The following is a 20,367-nucleotide window of genomic DNA, read 5'->3' as shown; positions in this document are numbered from 1 at the left end:
ACCTTGGTTTTTGCTTTGATTTGTCACCTGTCTGCATTTGCAGGTCACATGTGCCTTCTTTGAGTCTCAAATGATTATCTGTTAAAGCCCATGATTAAAGCATTACACCTGCTGGTTCAACTTTATATACAGGTTAGAAAATGAAAATCTGGTTATAGCAAGGACTGAACACACAGAACAGTACTCAGTGTATTTTATATTTAGAATTTGGGCCAATTATCCTAAAATTATCCTATCCTATGAAGCATTGAAAAAACAGTGCAAATTACATGCAGTTAAAATCATTTTCACCAGAGGTATTTGACAGTAATTACCTCGCCTGCGATGGAGTAAGCAGGGCGAAGTATTGTAATCAGTACGGTTTGGTTGGTTGGTTGGTTGGTTGGTTGGTTGGTTTGTTTGTTGGTTGGTTGGTGTGTCTGGCTGTTAACAATCTACTGTCTAGACGGTTGCACCGATCAACTCCAAATTTTCAGGGTAGGTGGGCAATGGTCTGTAGATTACCTGATTTAATTTGGGGGGTAATCGGGTCAAGGTGAAGGTCACCGGAAAGGTAAACCTTTCAGTCAAAATAACATTTTCCATTATAGCTCAAAAACGGTTGCCGATAGACAAATGTTTACTATTATGAGCATATAGAAACTCCTATATGGCCTTTCATTTGGCACCATGATCTGTGATCTTGAAAGGTCAAACTCAAGGTCATGGATTTTCAGAGGGCTGTAACTTGAAAACGGTTGATGGTAGACAGATATTTACCATTATCAACTTATAGGAAGTGCCATATGGGCTTTCATTTGGCACCATGACCTTTGACCTTGAATGACTGACTTTGAAATGTCAAACTCAAGGTCATGGATTTTCGTAGGGCTATAACCTGACAGCTGATGATTGAGAAATATTACCATTATCAACATATAGGTATAAAATAAGTGCTGCCGGGCGAGGTTTGTTTTCCCTGGCAACGCTTGTTGTGTTTAAATGTTGATCTGCGTTATACTGAGAGAGTCTGCTTATCCACCTTAAATATTCTTAGAGTTTCCTTTAAAAAAGCTGTAAAAATGTTGTCTTTAGCTCGAGCATGAGGTTTGTGGGGGAAAATGCTTTCCTCGGTTTGGATTTTTAAAACTGGGTCGTTATAGGAATGAATACTTGTCCAAATCACTGTCTCTTTAATAGCTGGAGATTGGTCAGAGATGCTTTTTTAGGCATGGTATTTTTTGCAAAGGATGTCAGTAAAACAACAGTTGTATTGCGACACAATGTCTTTCTGAAAGTGCTTGCAACATGCTTTGGGTGTCTATTTAAAATATATATAAAAATAACATCTGTCTCCTGTCTGCCCTGTTAGATTCCTTTGTTAAGCAGTGAGTGATTTATGTAATTTCCCTTTCATAGTTCTTTTTTCACACTCCGTGTCAGCATGCCCTGTGTGCTTGGATAAATGGAAAAACCTTTCCAAACAGTTGGCATACCTATATATTTGTCATTCTCAGGATGAAGTTGTCAGTGTCTGTATTCTGATTTTGGAACGGTATGTTCATTTCTCTGCTTTCCTGTTGATTTTTTTTTTCTTCCTGCAGTATGACATAGTGGGTCACTCTGGGGATGGATTTGATATAGAGCTGGTCAGATGTGACAAAGTGCCAAAGAACAACAAACAGAGACTGAAAGTCTTAAAGGTATGTAGCCTACGTAAGAACTGCGTGCATTCTCTCATGTTTTTTCCCTTTGTTTGGAAATCGGCTTCCTGACAAGCTTTCCTGGAACGAAGCCATCCTTCTGATCATGAAACGTGGCAGGGTGTGCACAGACAGGCATGCTTCAGTCTTCGGTTCTTCAGGGAAGGTTCATTTGCATTCAAAGAAACAATCTTGGTCAGATTTGAATGTTTAAACCATAAATAGTCTGCAGAAGCCGGCTCCGTTCACCTGTGTGTGTTTTGAAATGGTCATCTGATGAACAGAATGCCCTATGAGTTATCTGTACTACTAATACACACCTGGCTGTTCAAGTCAGCATCTTCAGTAACTGGAAATTTATTTTAAATGTAAATTTGGTGTTTGTACATAGATATTTATGAAATGATTTCCCTGAATACCCTGTGTACAGACGATGCATGCGCACTCTCAGTTCTGTATGAGTGGAGACTACACACTGGAGGGCACGGAGCATGCTGTGAAGGAGCTGGTACGCGAAGAAGCCGATGAGCACTTTGTCATCGTGCTGAGTGATGCCAATCTGGAGCGCTATGGGATCAGCCCTGACCGCTTTGCCCGCGCACTCACCAGCAACCCTCAGGTCCACGCCTTTGCCATCTTTATTGGTTCCCTCGGGGACCAGGCCGAGAGGTGAGCTTCATCGCACTGACACATACACATACATGCAGATACCATCCCTGTTGGGTCATCGTTCCACACCAGTGTATTTAACTACATATTAAAGGAGCAGTTTGTCACTTTTGCCCCTTTTCCACCAAAGCAGTTCCAGGGCTGGTTCGGGGCCAGTGCTTAGTTTGGAACCGGGTTTTCTGTTTCCACTGACAAAGAACTGGCTCTGGGCCAGAAAAACCGGTTCCAGGCTAGCACCAACTCTCTGCTGGGCCAGAGGAAAGAACCGCTTACGTCAGCGGGGGGGCGGAGTTGTTAAGACCAACAACAATAACAAGACCGCGAAAGATCGCCATTTTTAAGCGACGAGAAGCAGCAGCTGTACAAACGTGAAGTCATCCATTATTATTATTGTTGTTGTTGTTGTTGCTGCTGCTTCTTCTTCCGCGTTGTTTTTGCTTCGATATTCGCGCCAAGGTTTATGCAAACGTAGCGACGTAACTGACATATACAGCGATGTAATGACGTATACAGCGACGTAATGACGTGGCTCCCCTTAGCACCGCGAGCTATGGAAAAGCAAACTGGTTCTCAGCTGGCTCGCAAGTTGAACGAGTTGTGAACCAGCACCAGCACTGGCCCCGAACCAGCCCTGGAACTGATTTGGTGGAAAAGGGGTATTTGAGATTCTCTGCAGCTTGAGAGGTAAATTACAGCTACAGTAGAAACATTGACAAGGTCCTCACTGTTCCATCTCCTCTCTGTTTAAAGTACATATGCCTCGTAAGGTGCCTTTAAAGGAAAAGGAGCAAAGTTGAGGAAATCTTTTCTGAAATAAAGAAAGAAAGAAGCTAAACTAAAGAAACTAGCAACATCAAAGCTTGCAAATGGCAGTTTTTCCTACTATATAATTATTAGTTTGTAATGTTTTCGATCTATATGTATATAATCAGCCTTTAAGGCTTATTTATGACTCATATTTGTATTTTGTAAAAGAGGATCTAGATCTAATGACAAAGTATGGATGTTTAAGCTGTAAAAGGCTGGGTTTTGTTTGCTGTGCCAGAGTGAGGCCATTGAGCACAAATGAGAAGAATATAGCGACACGAGAGCGATGCTACTGCGGTGGTCAGAACAAATTCCGCATAGCCCTCACTGACTCCACTCTTTTCAGGCCCACCATGATTTAAAGGGTAGGCTTTTCAGAACTGGTGTCCTCCTTGGAGAGACAGAGTGACAGTAATGAATGGTCAGTGGAATAGGAAAGGTGGGAGGGCAAAAGAGTGAAAGGAGCAGGGCGTCCCTCCGCCTTTAGCCCCTTGCCCCCAGCAGGCATTTCCCAATCCCCCCCATCTCTCACAAAAGAATCTGTGTGAATGACAGCCTTTGTTGTCCCATGAGGACTAAGAGCTCACTTTGATTGCAAGTGAAAGCACATTTGCATTTTTTTTTTTCTTTGCGAGGGAGTGTGCTTTGGAGGGTTTTTTCTCCTTATTTTCTCTCACACGTAGGCTCCAGAGAACCCTGCCAGCAGGCCGTTCTTTTGTTGCCATGGACACCAAGGAGATACCTCAAATCCTGCAGCAGATCTTCACCTCTACGATGCTGTCCAGTGCCTAAACACACCTGACCACCTGAGATTCCTCTGCACGCTCAAACGCTGCAGATTCCAGTCTTGTGGCCTGTTCTGCATTTTCACGTTTGGGTTTTCATCTTTGTATAATTCATTTCACTTATTTAAAGCGATACATAACCCATTACAGATTGTTGAGCTTATATCCTGTTAACACATTTCCTTGAATTATATTGTATGAGTGTGTCATGTGTGTACAAATGAGAAGCTACAAACAGTTAAACATCGATGTTCCAACTGGTGTTCGGTTGTACAGACTGTAACCTTAACGCCCTGTTAAAAGAGCCCAGTGTTATGTAAGACATGTCGCTTGATGGATGTGTTTGTGTGGGTTTTCTCAGGATCTTCCTCTCTCCTTGTGGAGGGATCATGGAGTGGACAGGTCCTGTGAGGGAGCAGCAGAGCGAGGCAGGAAATTCACACTCACCTTAGTGTGCCTTAGTGTTCCTCTTTAATCTGTCCGTATCTACAAAGAAAGCAGATTCTGAAGTGCAGTTTTACTCCCGTGCTTCTGTGTACACTCTGTCTTACAAATTAAAAATAAAATGAAATAAATGCACAGCTAATTTCTCACCCAGAGTGGATAAAAGTAGCTCACTTTAACAGAAAATTAGAGACTGACCAACCTGAAATCCCAGAAATACTGTAAGTAATTTTGGGAGACAAAGTCCAGGTTATTTTTATCTTACTAGTTTATAATCCAGTAGGAGCCTTGCATTTTTAAATGAACTTGAGCATGATTTTTACTCAGCTTCCTGACTTTTCTGACCTCTTGGCTTAGGTGTTTGGCGCTAGCAGCACTGATTGGACCAGTGCCAATCTGACCCCTGGCATTCCCTGTTTAACTGTGTGTACTCCTTTAGCACTACTTGCGCAAGTCCACCCTCCCCTTTCTCTGTCTCTGTCTCGAATCCTCGGGATGCGTGTGTTTTTCCTGTGTTCCAAGCATGCCTTTTCCTTCCTGTGTTGCTGGAGCTGCTGTTACCCCGCCAGGCTGCCGTGCGCCTCTCGAGTGCTTGAGGATCCAGGCCCAGGCTCAGGTTACACCGTACTCACTGGGTGTTGCTGGGGAGAAAGTGGACCTGTAATTTATATGAGCTGAATAGCAAGCTGTGGACCATCAGCAGGTGGCACAAACATGTGTGTGGACGGAAGATGGATGTGGCTATCGGTCACATGTGATTTTTTTTTTTTTTCCATTAGACTCTGGGTGGCTGCAATGGGTCAGCTCCGCTATGCATTCAAGGGAGTGAGAAAGGTGTTTTAGCTGCAGTGTGCAATAGTCCTCTGTAAGGCAGGTTTTCTGAGGGGTTAGAGTTGCTCGTCAACATTGTTAATGAGTGAATCCTCCCACGAAGACACAGCTTTAAAAATCAAAACATTTTCAGTGATTGTTCAAAATGTGTGTGCGCGCGTGCATTATGTACATGGTCATATCCTGTGATTGTCAAATGATCTGTTACTACTCATGTGACATTTAAAGAGATCAAATAAATCTTAACAATAAACACCATTATCTTTTCTTGTCACAGGGGATTTGGATGAAAATGCTGACAGGAAGTGTGCGCCCTGCTGATTGTGTTATGTCTGGTATTTACAGCATAGTTGTCTCCAGATAAAAGAAACAACTTTTCATTTAACGGCGCAAGGCAGGGATTTTCCGCAGCTAACAGAGGTGGCTGTTTGGTGCATTTCTAGAGGGCACAGCAGTTTTCGTCCGTTTGGTCACTTTTTCCATCTACTAAGGAACAAAATGAAGCATCAGCAGATTGCTGTGCTTCGTTTTACTATCCTGCCCATTCAAGCCAACCCATGGACTTTTCCATTACATCTGCATCTCATATGGTTATGATTATAAGATTATAATTTCATAGTGCTATTAATGCACACTCCTTCGTCCAGCTCTGTAAATATATAGTCGTTATGTCTTTTTTTTTTTTTTCATTCCTTATCCCTCTCCTTGTCTTCATACGGTGACTACAGTCTGTGGTCTTTGGTTAAGGTCCAGTAAGATTGTACTGTGTGTTCCACTACCTTTTGCTGAAGATTGATTATTAATAACAGCTTGCATTAGTTTCCAAGAGAGTACGTTTGAACTCTGCTCTGAAGTAACTTACCTTACCTAGTTCCCTACCAAGAAATGCGAAGTGTGGGCTCTACTGTTAATTATTTACTCAGCAAAGCTTTCCAGTTAAGAACAGACCTCACAATCAACGTGTAGCAAGTATTGTGTAATATCATGTAAGTTTTCACCCTCTGTGGTTTTTCAGTGAAAAAAGTAAACTACTTCTGCTGTATACACCAATATACAACCAATAATAATAACAAGCAGTTAAAAAACAGCTCAGTACTGGTGATTTGCCTGACTTAAAAGTGCTCAGAGGTTACCAAAGAGACTGGAGGTGAGTGTAAAGACAAAGCTTGGGCATAAAAGTTCATTCAGAATATTTATATCACATTTAGAATGGGGGCGGCACGGTGGTGTAGTGGTTAGCGCTGTCGCCTCACAGCAAGAAGGTCCGGGTTCGAGCCCCGTGGCCGGCGAGGGCCTTTCTGTGTGGAGTTTGCATGTTCTCCCCATGTCCGCGTGGGTTTCCTCCGGGTGCTCCGGTTTCCCCCACAGTCCAAAGACATGCAGGTTAGGTTAACTGGTGACTCTAAATTGACCGTAGGTGTGAATGTGAGTGTGAATGGTTGTCTGTGTCTATGTGTCAGCCCTGTGATGACCTGGCGACTTGTCCAGGGTGTACCCCGCCTTTCACCCGTAGTCAGCTGGGATAGGCTCCAGCTTGCCTGCGACCCTGTAGAAGGATAAAGCGGCTAGAGATAATGAGATGAGATAAATGAAATTGTCATCATTAACGTGTCTTAACATGTACAGTTTAGCCATCTTTGTACAAAGAAAGCTTGGGAGTCAAACAGACTAAATGCCTCGTTGCTATTTAAAAAAAATCATCTGAATTTCTTTTCTTTTTTTTTTAAATCAAACTTTTGCACCTAACTGTAGACCACTGCTTATTTCTATGTACACTTTTTCAACAGTTGTGTTGTCCATGTGACTTGTGTGTCAAGGCTGATTGATTAGGTGATTAACAACACAACACATCCATTTGTGCTATTTTTACGCTATTGTTGAGAAATTAAGACATCTCGAACTCCATGATGTCATATTTCCATGATAGGGGAAGCCATGGCCTAATGGTTAGAGAAGCAGATTTGGGACCAAAAGGTTGCTGGTTCAATTCCCTGGACCAGCAGGAATGGCTGAAGTGTCCTTGAGTGAGGCACCTAACGCCCAACTGGTCCCCAGGCTGCTCTGGGTATGTTGTACATCGCTATGGATAAGAGCGTCTGCTCAATGCCTGCAGTGTAATGTAATGGTAGTGTGTATCCACATGGCTGCTAGGATTTACTTGCTTTGCTCAAGCTTGCAAATGTCAGAGGCTCATTACAGATGTGCAAGTACACACAAAAAGCACAGAAATGACCAAGGATCTACTGACTTAGTAGACACAAACACATGTAATGCCATATTGTATCATCTATAATGGAAAAAAAAAAACAAAAAAAAACCCCACCACCACTGCTGTCCTGACATCAGGATGGTATCATTTCTTTTTTGGTGCTTTTTTTTCTTCAGGGTGAAGGGACACTCAATCAAGTGACACACTGCTCTGCACATGATAGCATTTAATCTGACCTCTTACAGAGAACGTGACTGTTTCCTTACTCTCTATTGCATAATGTGCCGTTGCTTCTGTCCAGTCAAGCTCACAAGGCCATTAGGCAGTATTCTCCAGGCCCTCTTGAACTCTTCACACTATGACCTTGATTTACACGTGTGTGCTATATTAAGACCGGCTACACATAAGCGCAAAAAGCTCACATACACGTAGGACAAATTGAAGAAGACCAAAAATATTTCTGTGAACAAGGCATTTAGATTCTCATCTCATCTCATTATCTCTAGCCACTTTATCCTTCTACAGGGTCGCAGGCAAGCTGGAGCCTATCCCAGCTGACTACGGGCGAAAGGCGGGGTACACCCTGGACAAGTCGCCAGGTCATCACAGGGCTGACACATAGACACAGACAACCATTCACACTCACATTCACACCTACGGTCAATTTAGAGTCACCAGTTAAACTAACCTGCATGTCTTTGGACTGTGGGGGAAACCGGAGCACCCGGAGGAAACCCACGCGGACACGGGGAGAACATGCAAACTCCGCACAGAAAGGCCCTCACCGGCCACGGGGCTTGAACCCGGACCTTCTTGCTGTGAGGCGACAGCGCTAACCACTACACCACCGCGCCGCCTGCATTTAGATTCTGATTAACTAAACCTTTGTGTGTGTAAAAACACATGCAAAACAAGTTCACCTGAGTGTTCGGGAACTCTTAAGTGGTCATTTATGACAATTTTCATAATCTTTACAAAGGGTGCTTGTAATAATTTTATTATTATTATTATAATATAATGTATTATTTATATAATTTTTATCGTTTTCAACTTTCATTGATTAACTTTTTAATTGTCTATTTTGCACATTTGATTGACTGAGCATGCACTTTGGGGTGTTTTATGTTAAAGTGCACAAGGGTTTAATGCATGTATCTTCATTTTGCATTTGATTTCACATTATTTTAGATAATTCAGTAATTCAGGGCCTCAGTGTGTTAGGTTTTATAGACGCTCCTTCATTACCACATTAACAAAAATAGACAAATTGTGGGTTTTGAGATTGCAGTACTGGAGAAAAAAGGTCTAACTGCTGTCAGTTCAGTAGTTTGCATTTCCCTTGCTGAGTGTGATGTATTCTATTTTATAAACCAAAAAAAAAAAAAAAACCCTTGTATGTCAGCACTTTGCTTTTGACTGTATCCAACATATTTTAATATCCTCTGAGCTGCTTTGAGGTTCTCCCAGTTACACTATTTGCATATTCCTTTTGATATATCTGCTCTAAATCTGTCAGATTGCTTGGCGAAACGTTCCTTATTTTTCTTGACGTACTGTATCCAGTGTAAGTCTTCCAGATGAAATACATATAATATATTGGAATGCTTTTTTGTAGATAGACTGAAAAATCCAGATACATTTCCTTCTTCCCTTTTGAAAAAAGAAAAAACATGGCGGATGCAAACATTTACGCTGACCTTCGACTGCGCACAGGTTCAATGGAAAGCTTGAAACATTGCAAAGTGTGCACGAAGGAACTTTATAGAACAGATGGTTAAACAAAATCAGTTGGAAGAATCAGTTTACGAGGTCATCGGATATATTTCTTTTTTTAAGCTCTGGTAGAGTGTGTAGAAGGGTAGGATGTTTAAAGGCATCTGGGAATGTGTTTACTGAATTGTTTGAGACTGCGTCTGTGTCCTGTGTTTGTCAGCTTGGTTGTGGAAGGCATGTGTCTGCACTAATGTGCTTCCTGATCCTGCTGATGCACTGAGTTCGAGGAAGGGGAAGATGCTAATTGGACGCCGCCGTTGCGACTCGGTCTTTTCTCATGTGAATGCTACAGATTACTGATTAAACCACATGTAATATTCACAGGGTCACACAGTTTTCTTCAGGTTAATTAGTTACACCGTTTTAGATAAGGACCGTGTCCTAACCAGCGACAGACAGGGTCAGCTGTCAATGTGTTACTTCAGATGGAACACTTTTTACTTATCTATCATCTGTTCGCTCTCTTTATTTGTATTAACCTCTACAGGGAATTCCAGATGTTCAGATTTCGGAGCCTGATCATATCTGACACTTATAACATTGTGAGGACATTTGGCTGGTCCCCACAAGGAAACTTTTTTTTTTTTTAAACTTATTTAATTCAACCCCCCCAAAACTGTATTGTTTATTTTAAAAAAATCTAAGTGTCAAAATATTTCCTTTTGGTTACTGAGGTTAAGGTTCAGGTTTGATTCAGGTGGAGGCATAGCATTAATTATGTGCATGAATAATTGTCAGTGGAAGGTACATAAGGATAGTAAGACAAATGTGTGTGTGTGTGTGTGTGTGTGTGTGAGAGAGAGAGACAGACAGACAAATGGACAGACAGAGAGAGAGAGAGAGAGCCAGAACGACAGAGAGAGACAGACAGAGAGGCACACAGAGAGAGAGAGACAGACAGAGAGAGAGAGAGACAGACAAAGAGAAAGAAAGACAGAGAGACACACAGAGAGCAAGACATACAGAGAGCAAGACAGAGAGAGAGACAGAAAGAAAAAGACAGACAGAGAGAGAGACAGAAAGACAGAGAGGCAAAGAGAGAGACAGACAGACAGAGAGATACAGATAGAGAGACAGACAGAGAGAGGGACAGGGTGATAGTGGTCAAGTTTAGTTTCTAATCTCCAGGTTCTGGGAGGAGATAAATCCGTCACTATCAGCTGATTAATCTGCCATAAAGCAGCCAGTGTGATCAGTGAGTAAAACTATCAGCTCTCTGGACCTTATTTTACTACTAGCACTGCAACACACACACACACCATCACAGCCCTGTGATTTCGTCATATGAAATTACTATAAAGTTGCTAGCTGTGAATAGGAATGAATATGAAAACTAAAGTGCTGCTGACAAATATAGTCTTGATCACTGTACTTTCGTAATCGTTCACAGTCATGCAGTAAATGATGTCATCAGATCATCTGGTTAAAATCAACCCAAGCTTGAAAAAATAGCCCCGTAATTAGTTACAGTATGTCATCGAAATAGCATTGAATTTCTCTCTCTGCATTCTTAATCAGAGCAGGGATTCACAGAGCGTGCTGTACGTGTTAAGAAGTGGAACTTTGTGTTATGTTACTGACTGAGTGGATGAAGCCAAGCTCAGAAACCTCCTCTTGTCTCGGCACACTTTGTGCTGTATCAGCAAGCATTTCTCTTCCAAATGCAATGCAATTGAAATCGAACTCCGCTTCAGACCTTCTTCCCATGGAGCATCTGACATCTCTTACACACTTAGCGGGCCACAAGCTTCAGGATATTGAACTGTGAAAACATGTTTTACTTACACTGATATTCTGCTTGGAAAACAAGCTTTTGAATATGGTGGCATTAGGAGTTTGGAGCAAACATGTAGTGACAGGACTGGAAAAGAAAAAGCAAGCATGTAGAATACGTACATTATTACGGAGGTTTATTCCATGGAGTTGAGTGTTTCATACCTGATGTACTTCATAAAAGCTTCTCAGTCGCATTTAACAATGAAAAGTATGAGGCTTAGGAGCAGCAGATAGAAATCTTCATCGTGAGATTGCCTGCTGTCTAGAAGCGTTTTGCTTGACCCGTGTTGACGAGTTCAGGGCTTTTCACAGTAGATCACAGTAGATCTCTAAAAGCTACTGGCTCACTCAGCAGTGTTGTGACTACCATGAGGCCCTGTTGTGACACCAGGCCCAAACATGTCCACATGTCCTGGAATGACTTTCAGATTTGTCAGTTGCATCTGCATCAGTCTATTCACTGGTGTGCAGCTATGCTGATTTTCTCTTGCACTGAGTGCGTGAGTCGTGCCAAAGTTTTAGGCACAATGATGAGGGGTTTTCTTTTTGTGTGTGTGTGTGTGTCTTCTCGCACTGCAGCAGCCAGCTGGCTCTGCCTGACCAGCTCCTCTCACTTTCCCAAGGCTCAGTCCACAGCTGCACTCCAGACTTTGAGTGCAGGATTCCACTCGTCTAATGCAAGTAAATAATCATGGAATAATGGGAGTCACCCCCAAAGAGGTTTCCACATATATTCTCATTTGTGACGCCTTGCACACTGGACGATCAAGTTTGGAATGGCTCATTATTTATTTTATTTTGTACTGCGTATTTATTTGAACTAAACGGCCAACAAACCCTGGGAAATCTTTCTATAGATAGTGCTTTCATGACTGAAAACCAATACATATATGTTATTTACCAGCTGGGAGGTCCGTATCGCGAAATACCGTGACCGAGGTCTTGAAAATAATATATTTATTTTTTTCTTTATCAAATTCTAACAGAAAACGAGAGCGCCCGAAAGGGAAAACCAAGGCGAGCCGCCATTTTGATTCCTCATTCACGGCTGTAATGCAAATGGCTTCCTCCTCGGTATACAAGTGCACTTCCATGGCAGGAAAAAAACTACATTTTGGCGCCTGTGTAGTCCCCTATTTATACAAAATTGAGTCATTCAGGATTCAGCCATGTTTTTGCTCGGCGTTAGCAACAGTTACAGGTTTTTAGCTTTCTCCTGAAATGTTTTCTTTAATTTCTTCTTCCTCAGGGTAGTAAAACTCACTTTCACTGTGAACACTGTCGTTATCGCTATCCATGCTGTAAAATTAATCCTATTCTCCTGAGAAATGCTGGCAAAAATTTATAAGATTTTTGATAATCTTATAAATAAATCTTATAAAAAAAAAAGCTAAATGTTGGCAAAAAATGCAACTATGTTTGTTGTTGTTGTGAGCGAGCGAGTCGCCAGAGGTCCGTAACCGGGGTCCATCTCGTCGGATACGGACCTGCTCGCCAGCCAATCAGAGCGCAGGATTTGGACCGCGAAAAAAATAATGTGCTTTATTTCCCATAAAATGTTGTAACTTTTGTCGTGTATTAAATTTGCACTTCTGAGAGACCGATCATTCTGAAATGTTCTACAGTTGTGTAAGCGTTAAACTGGAAGCTGTCTGTAAGTAGTTTGTGGTTTAAAAGATTGTTTGATAGGTTTTAATATGTATCTTTTCAACACACACACACTGCCTAAATCATTCCATTTCTCAACCACTCCATTTCTCTTAACTTGAGAATATCCTCAGAAACTTATTTTACCTTGAACTTGAACTACTTTGCTTTTTAAGTGTTGCATACAGATTCCTGCTCTGCAGAAGCTGACCGACACGTTTCATTAATATGTACCATATGTGTTTCCCTTCTGATAGCCAATATGATATGCTTACTTTTGTGTAATAGTCCATGAATCATTATGCTAAGCTATTTAGTTAGAAACTGAGCGACAACACGTTTTTGCCCATTTATCAGAAGCAGCGTGAGAAAGAGCAGTGAAAGGAAATCTTTCATGCCGTGTGTGTGTGTTAGTGTGAGACGTTCACTGTGTAACAGATCAAAATGCTCTGAATGAGTGAGTTTGTCACTTAGACCAAATTACATATGAAGGTATACCTATATATAGATATGTAACACGGTGGTGTAGTGGTTAGCACTGTCGCCTCACAGCAAGAAGGTTCTGGGTTCAAGCCCAGCGGCCGACGGAAGCCTTTCTGTGCGGAGTTTGCATGTTCTCCCCGTGTTTGCATGGGTTTCCTCCAGGTGCTCCGGTTTCCCCCACAGTCCAAAGACATGCAGGTTAAGTTAACATGGGGCAGCCGTGGCCTGAAGTGCCCTTGAGGAAGGCACCTAACCCTCAACTGCTCCCTAGGCGCTGTAGTATAGTTGCCCACTGCTCTGGGTATGTGTGTGTGCTCATTGCTCACTTGTGTGTGTGGATGTGTGTGTTCACTGCTTCAGATGGGTTAAATGCAGAGGAAGGATTTCACTGTGCTTGAGTGTGCATGTGACAAATAAAGACGACTTCTAGGTGCAGTCTGGAAGGCCATGCAGCTGTTGCTTTAAGTTTATATATTAGACAACATCTCATAATTAAGTAGACTAAAAAATATACGAAATGTTTAATGACTAGAGAAATTAGTGAGCTTGTGAAAAACCAAATATGGCACATGAACGAAATATTTGGAAAAAAATATACGATTTGCAGTCGTATATTTTGTGCTTGAAGACATCTCATAGATTAACTTCAAGCAGAAGCCTCTTATTAACTTTCCATATTTTTGCTCTTCTGTCTGTCATCTGATTTTGTTCTCTGTATTTGGGGGCATGATTTACAGAGCTAAGCTTGGTATTTTTATTATTTCAATCTTGTTTGGGCTAATTTAACATTCTGACTATTTGATTTTTAGAAATTCAGTAAGAGATCGTAACCGGTGCCAACTTGTCTTGGCATCTGACTTTCCTTTTTTCAGTAAGAAAAAATGTGAGAGGCTTAGTGGTTCCTATAATAGTAGATGTTTCCATGAGGACTTTAGGCTAGATTTTCAACGAGTCACTCAGAAGAAAATGTCCTCGTGTGAACTCTGGAATGGACTGGATGCCTAAAGGTCACGTTCCTCAGATCACAGCATCATGTGGTAGGCAGAGTGACGCCTGTCTTCTATTAACAGAAATGTGGCTCTGATGCTGAACCATTAATCACATGATTGATAGTTGTCTCTACACACGTTGTGCTGTATTGATGAGTATTTCTTTTTCAAATCCATTACAGTTAATATCATGCTGCAGTGCGATCAAAAAACATTCCTCTGTAGCTGAGTCAGATGCTCACTGATATCCTGTCTATCAGCTGCCCCTTTAATAACTCATACGACTCATTGTGTATGGAAATAATACATATAGCTCAAACATGCAAATCTGGACACATGTCTAGAAAAAAGTATGGGGGGGGAAAAGGATGTTCCAGTTGGTTACAACTTACTGGTGCTCATCTATAGGTAGTATAATAACACTCATGCAACATTATGTCCAACAATTATTATTTTTAATATTATGTTTATAATAAGTCTATAAGAAATGTACTAATTAACAATCCAACTATTCTTACATAATAGAGTTATAATTTTGAGTACGAGATTCCAAGTAACTTTGGAACAAAATGACTTTTAAAATGACTCAGAACTACATAGTCATATCATTTGGCATTCAGATTAAAATCTGCTGGACTCGAACTTAGAAAATAGAAGAAAATAAAAACTCTGTTAAAATATAAATCTACATCCTCCAAAGCAAAGCAAAGACTGTCGTTCTTATTATGAATTTTTAAAAATGCACATAATAATAGCACTTAACATTGTACTGTACTGCAAAGTTTCATGTAAACTGTATTCTTAAAAGTAGACGGCCTTTCGAGTTCATAAAATCGGTGAAATTTACAGTAGTTCCCTCTGAAATTTGGTCATTGTGATATGTTTATTTCTGTAATATCTTTAAAAAAAAAACCAGGCCATTCTGTGGCTGGGAAGTTATTTAATTTGAGGGGATTCCCTCACAAATACACAGAAGACACGGAAGTCCGTGTGCGCATCTACAGGTTTACCGTGACCGTGCACTGACAGTTACGTCATTCTGTCGCTAAACGAACAGCTGATCACACCGAGGTGCTCGCTGACCGCCAATATTTATTAGTTTGGTCCTGTTTCCTTTCCTTCGCAACATAATGTCTTTTCTTCTCACTTTCTGTTACTGTAGTCCGTCTTTCGTGTTCCGTTCGCACACTCGCGTTCTCCGTTTCCCTCTCCAGTTTCAAATTTGTATCCCACAATGGCTTGCACGAATGTGGAAGCCCACCATGTGATGCATGATGTCATATCTTGTTTTGCGTCATGGTGAAGCAAGAAAAAATAGCAGAGAATTTAGGGCCACGTGGCCCTAAATACATTAATTGTTCTATTTAAAAATAATAATAATAAAATTGGAAGTCTGTGATTCCAATTCAGTAGCTTTTGGTCCATTAAACAAAAATAATTGGGTGTCGGGAAAATTCTTTTTAATGACCTAAGCTTGAAAAATCTGAAAGGCAGTACAGCTTTAATCAACTGACTGGATCAATCAGATATTGTCAACCCTAAAACACTAGTTCAAATGTATTGTGCAATAAAAACAACACTGAATGCTGAGTGTATTATTATTATTGTCTTATTCAGTGTGCCACTTGGGGAGACGGAGGTGCCTGTAAAGTTTGGCGGGGCTAGGACCTTCGGTGGCCGAGTTATGAATTTTTAAAGGCTGGCTCAAGCCAGGGCTCATATTAAAGATTTCACCAAGCAGCTCTCACGCGGGGGTTTCAGGGGCGAATAATGGGCTGACGCAGGGTCGTAGCAGGCCATGCCTGTGCTGGTTCGAAAGGGCTCGGGTAGAGAGATGTGCCTGTAAATTTTGGCGGGACTAGGACCATTGGTAGCCGAGTTATGAATTTTTAAAGACAGGCCCGCAGGGGTCTCCATTTCGCAGGCCGTGTTATGACAATGTATTCGCCCAGTGTAACATTTGGAAGAAAATTGGAAGTAGATTAGACCCATATCTTTACAATTTTTTTATGGGCCATCTGGTTTGATGCTTTTGAAATACAAACAGACACATTCAAATTATTTTTTATCGGCCATCCAGTCTGGTGCTTTTGAAATACAGACGGACAAATGCAAAAATTACAGGTCAGTGTCCACCGGTCCGGCCTTATTTCCCACACTGGACCATCCAGCTTGTTATCAGTGCACAGTTCAAAAGCCAGCGTCTGTGATGGTATGAGGGTGCATTAGTGCACATGACATGGGTAGCTTGTACATCTGGGAAGGCATCATTAATGCTGAATGATATATACACGTTTCAGAACAATATGCTGTCATCCAGACAAAATCTTTTTCAGGGAAGGCTTTCCTTCTTTCAGCAGGACAATGCCAAACCGCTTTCTGCACATATTAAAACTGCATGGCTCCGTAGTAAAAGAGTCCAGGTGCTAAACTGGTCTGCCTGCAGTCCAGACCTGTCTCCCATTTAAAACATTTGGTGCATTATGAATCGCAAAATATGACAGAGGAGACCCTGAATTGTTAAGCAACTCAAATTGTATATCAGGCAAGAATGGGACAATGTTTCTCTTTCAAAACTAGAGCAATTGGTCTCCTCAGTTCCCAAACGTTTACACTGCTCTCCAAAAATAGCATTGCTGCTTGTCTGCAGTTTGCTAAAGATCATGTGGACAAGTCAGAAGGCTATTGTAAAAATGTTTTGTGGACGGATGAGACCAAAATAGAACTTTTTGGTTTAAATGAGAGGTGTTATGTTTGGAGAAAGGAAAACACTGCATTCCAGCATAAGAACCTTATCCCATCTGTGAAACATGGTGGTGGTAGTATCATGGTTTGGGCCTGTGTTGCTGCATCAGGACGGCTTGCCATCATTGATGGAACAATGAATTCTGAATGATACCAGCGAATTCTAAAGGAAAATGTCAGGACATCTGTCCATGAAAAGAATCTCAAGAGAAGGTGGGTCATGCAGCAAGACAACAACCCTAAGCACACAAGTCGTTCTACCAAAAAATAGTTAAAGAAGAATAAAGTAAATGTTTTGGAATGGCCAAGTCAAAGCCCTGACCTTAATCCAATCAAAATGTTGTGGAAGGACCTGAAGTGAGCAGTTCATGTGAGGAAACCCACCAACATCCCAGAGTTGAAGCTGTTCTGTATGGAGGAATGGACTAAAATTCTTCCAAGCCGGTGTGCAGGACTGATCAACAGTTACCAGAAACGTTTAGTTGCAGTTATTGCTGCACAAGGGGGTCACACCAGATACTGAAAACAAAGGTTCAAATTAACTGCTAATCCTAGAGGTTCACATACTTTTGCCACTCACAGATATGTAATATTGGATCATTTTCCTCAATAAATAAATGACCAAGTATAATATTTTTGTATCGTTTATTTAACTGTGTTCTCTTTATCTACTTTTAGGATTTGTGTGAAAATCTGATGTTTTAGGTCATATTTATGCAGGAATATAGAAAATTCTAAAGGGTTCACAAACTTTCAAGCACCACTGTAATATTATAGCTGATGAAAAATTATTAGTGATGCTCCAGAGTCCACCACATTACAGACAGTACAGAACGTTACAGAAGGTAGTCATATTGCTTGTGCTTGTCTTGGATGATGTCCATTCAGTCTCGGTTAGCCCTCTGTATTTGGTGAGATGTGATGGAGAAATGAGGTTGACAGTCAACAAGAGGTCGTTTGATTCGTAGTAAAAGAAACCTGCAGAGAAAGTATCTAACTCCACAGAAGGCGTGGCTGAGGTAAGTAGATACAGCCTGTTAGCCTCTAGCCTCCAGGTGAAAGGCTGTCATGTAAAACCTGCAAGACTAAATGAGAGGGTGGTGATGCTAAATTAAGCAGTTTTCTGCCCGCAGCCTCAACCTGGCCGGAGGGGGAAGACAGCAGAAGGGCAGATGTGAAGGATTACTTAGTGGTTAGTCTTTGTGTTTTGAGAACCTGAGAAAAGAATTTGACCTGGTAATTTTAATCACCATCTGCTTAGTAGTGTGGTTCACTCACAGTGCCTTTTCAATCTCACTACAATTATATAAAGTCAAGAATAGAGTCTGCGTTTCTTGCATAATCCAATTTAAAAGCTATCAAAAGTAATTTTCTTTTCCTGGCAGTAAGCAGTGTTAAATAATTTGCATTTGTAACATTCTTTGATCACTGAAGGTTCGTTGTGTTAATTCACCTTCTCAGAAACTGTTCAAGCTGGTTTATAAGATTTTGCAACAAAGACTCTAATCATTTTGCCACATGAAGGACTGAATTGTGCTCGATTTGTAAAAGACGGCTTGGTTTTTTATTTATTTATTTATTTTTTTTAAATGGCCGAGCTCACAGAATGCTAAATTGAGCCCCTTCATGTCACTGGCAGGCTTCTGCCTAATTCTCATTCATGCATTTCAAAGTGCCTTTTCTTTCCTCTGCTGGCAGAGTCTGCCCTGCTGCAAGCAGATAAGTGAGCTGTGCTGAAAGATGCATTGTAGGATGAATAGGAACAAATTGTTTAGCACTGTGGATTACAGTTCACAAGTTCTTGTCCTCCATCTGTCCCTCTTTATGACTAGGTTGTTTTCCTACAGTATCCGAACAGCAGCAGCTCTTCTGAATGCAGTTTGCTTACGTTTACCAGCCCACTACTGTCCTAGTTTACAACCCCAAATAGTACGATCTTATCAGGATCGTTACCGAACAGAGGGTCATTCTGTTGTCAATCAAGATAATGACCTCTCATCTTGACTGGGGGGGGCGGCACGGTGGTGTAGTGGTTAGCGCTGTTGCCTCACAGCAAGAAGGTCCGGGTTCGAGCCCCATGGCCGGCAAGGGCCTTTCTGTGCGGAGTTTGCATGTTCTCCCCGTGTCCACGTGGGTTTCCTCCGGGTGCTCCGGTTTCCCCCACAGTCCAAAGACATGCAGGTTAGGTTAACTGGTGACTCTAAATTGACCGTAGGTGTGAATGTGAGTGTGAATGGTTGTCTGTGTCTATGTGTCAGCCCTGTGATGACCTGGCGACTTGTCCAGGGTGTACCCCGCCTTTCGCCCGTAGTCAGCTGGGATAGGCTCCAGCTTGCCTGCGACCCTGTAGAACAGGATAAAGCGGCTAGAGATGATGAGATGAGATCTTGACTGGGATCGGTAGAATTTACTGTCTTGACTGTCTCATTTTTACCTTTGTACTTCACTTTGTACTCACTAGAGGATCAAAGCGCAACTCATTTGAGGGGCCTGAAACGTTTTATTTCAGATAGTCTCTCAATTAAACAGTGAACAAAATACTGAAAAACTTGAGTTATTTTGTCAAAAATTCATCCAATATGTCAACATATGCACAAGTAATCTGATCATAAGAAAACTCTTCCGTTCTTCCTGTTATTATGGCAGAAAGGATTCTAATGACTCCCACCTTAAAATGAAATGATTCCTTGTGGGAGCCCAGATTCCTTTTCCGAAGCATCATGTTCATCAGACAGGATATGACCTCTCCCCAGAGACAAGTGATCAGTATGCGTCAGACCAGATCCCACAGCAGATGAGATGTTCTGCTCAATAGGAGCTCTGATCACAGCAGGCCATCTGGACCATGCCTCTGCACGGAGAATGAGTGTGTATAAGTACAACCCTGATTCCAAAAAAGTTGGGACAAAGTACAAATTGTAAATAAAAATGGAATGCAATAATTTACAAATCTCAAAAACTGATATTGTATTCACAATAGAACATAGACAACATATCAAACGTCGAAAGTGAGACATTTTGAAATTTCATGCCAAATATTGGCTCATTTGAAATTTCATGACAGCAACACATCTCAAAAAAGTTGGGACAGGGGCAATAAAAGGCTGGAAAAGTTAAAGGTACAAAAAAGGAACAGCTGGAGGACCAAAATGCAACTCATTAGGTCAATTGACAATAGGTCATTAACATGACTGGGTATAAAAAGAGCATCTTGGAGTGGCAGCAGCTCTCAGAAGTAAAGATGGGAAGAGGATCACCAATCCCCCTAATTCTGCGCCGACAAATAGTGGAGCAATATCAGAAAGGAGTTCGACAGTGTAAAATTGCAAAGAGTTTGAACATATCATCATCTACAGTGCATAATATCATCAAAAGATTCAGAGAATCTGGAAGAATCTCTGTGCATAAGGGTCAAGGCCGGAAAACCATACTGGGTGCCTGTGATCTTCGGGCCCTTAGACGGCACTGCATCACATACAGGCATGCTTCTGTATTGGAAATCACAAAATGGGCTCAGGAATGTTTCC

General features: G+C 41.5%; 1 protein-coding gene across 1 annotated transcript in view; it reads left to right on the top strand.

Annotated features, from left to right (window-relative positions):
* Positions 1–5,471, top strand: part of vwa8 (von Willebrand factor A domain containing 8) — a 195,449-nt gene extending 189,978 nt beyond the window's left edge. Inside the window, exons 43-45 of the mRNA XM_060929893.1 lie at positions 1,584–1,682; positions 2,113–2,351; positions 3,842–5,471. Of these exons, the coding sequence (XP_060785876.1) occupies positions 1,584–1,682; positions 2,113–2,351; positions 3,842–3,950 (447 nt within the window). The 3' untranslated portion in view covers positions 3,951–5,471. The remainder of the gene's footprint in view (positions 1–1,583; positions 1,683–2,112; positions 2,352–3,841) is intronic.
* Positions 5,472–20,367: the final 14,896 nt, after the last annotated feature.

The sequence above is a fragment of the Neoarius graeffei genome, chromosome 9, assembly GCF_027579695.1.
Source record: "Neoarius graeffei isolate fNeoGra1 chromosome 9, fNeoGra1.pri, whole genome shotgun sequence".
Taxonomy (NCBI): Eukaryota; Metazoa; Chordata; class Actinopteri; order Siluriformes; family Ariidae; genus Neoarius; species Neoarius graeffei.
Note: the sequence above shows the minus strand (reverse complement) of the source record. Positions and strands in the feature narration are given on the sequence as shown.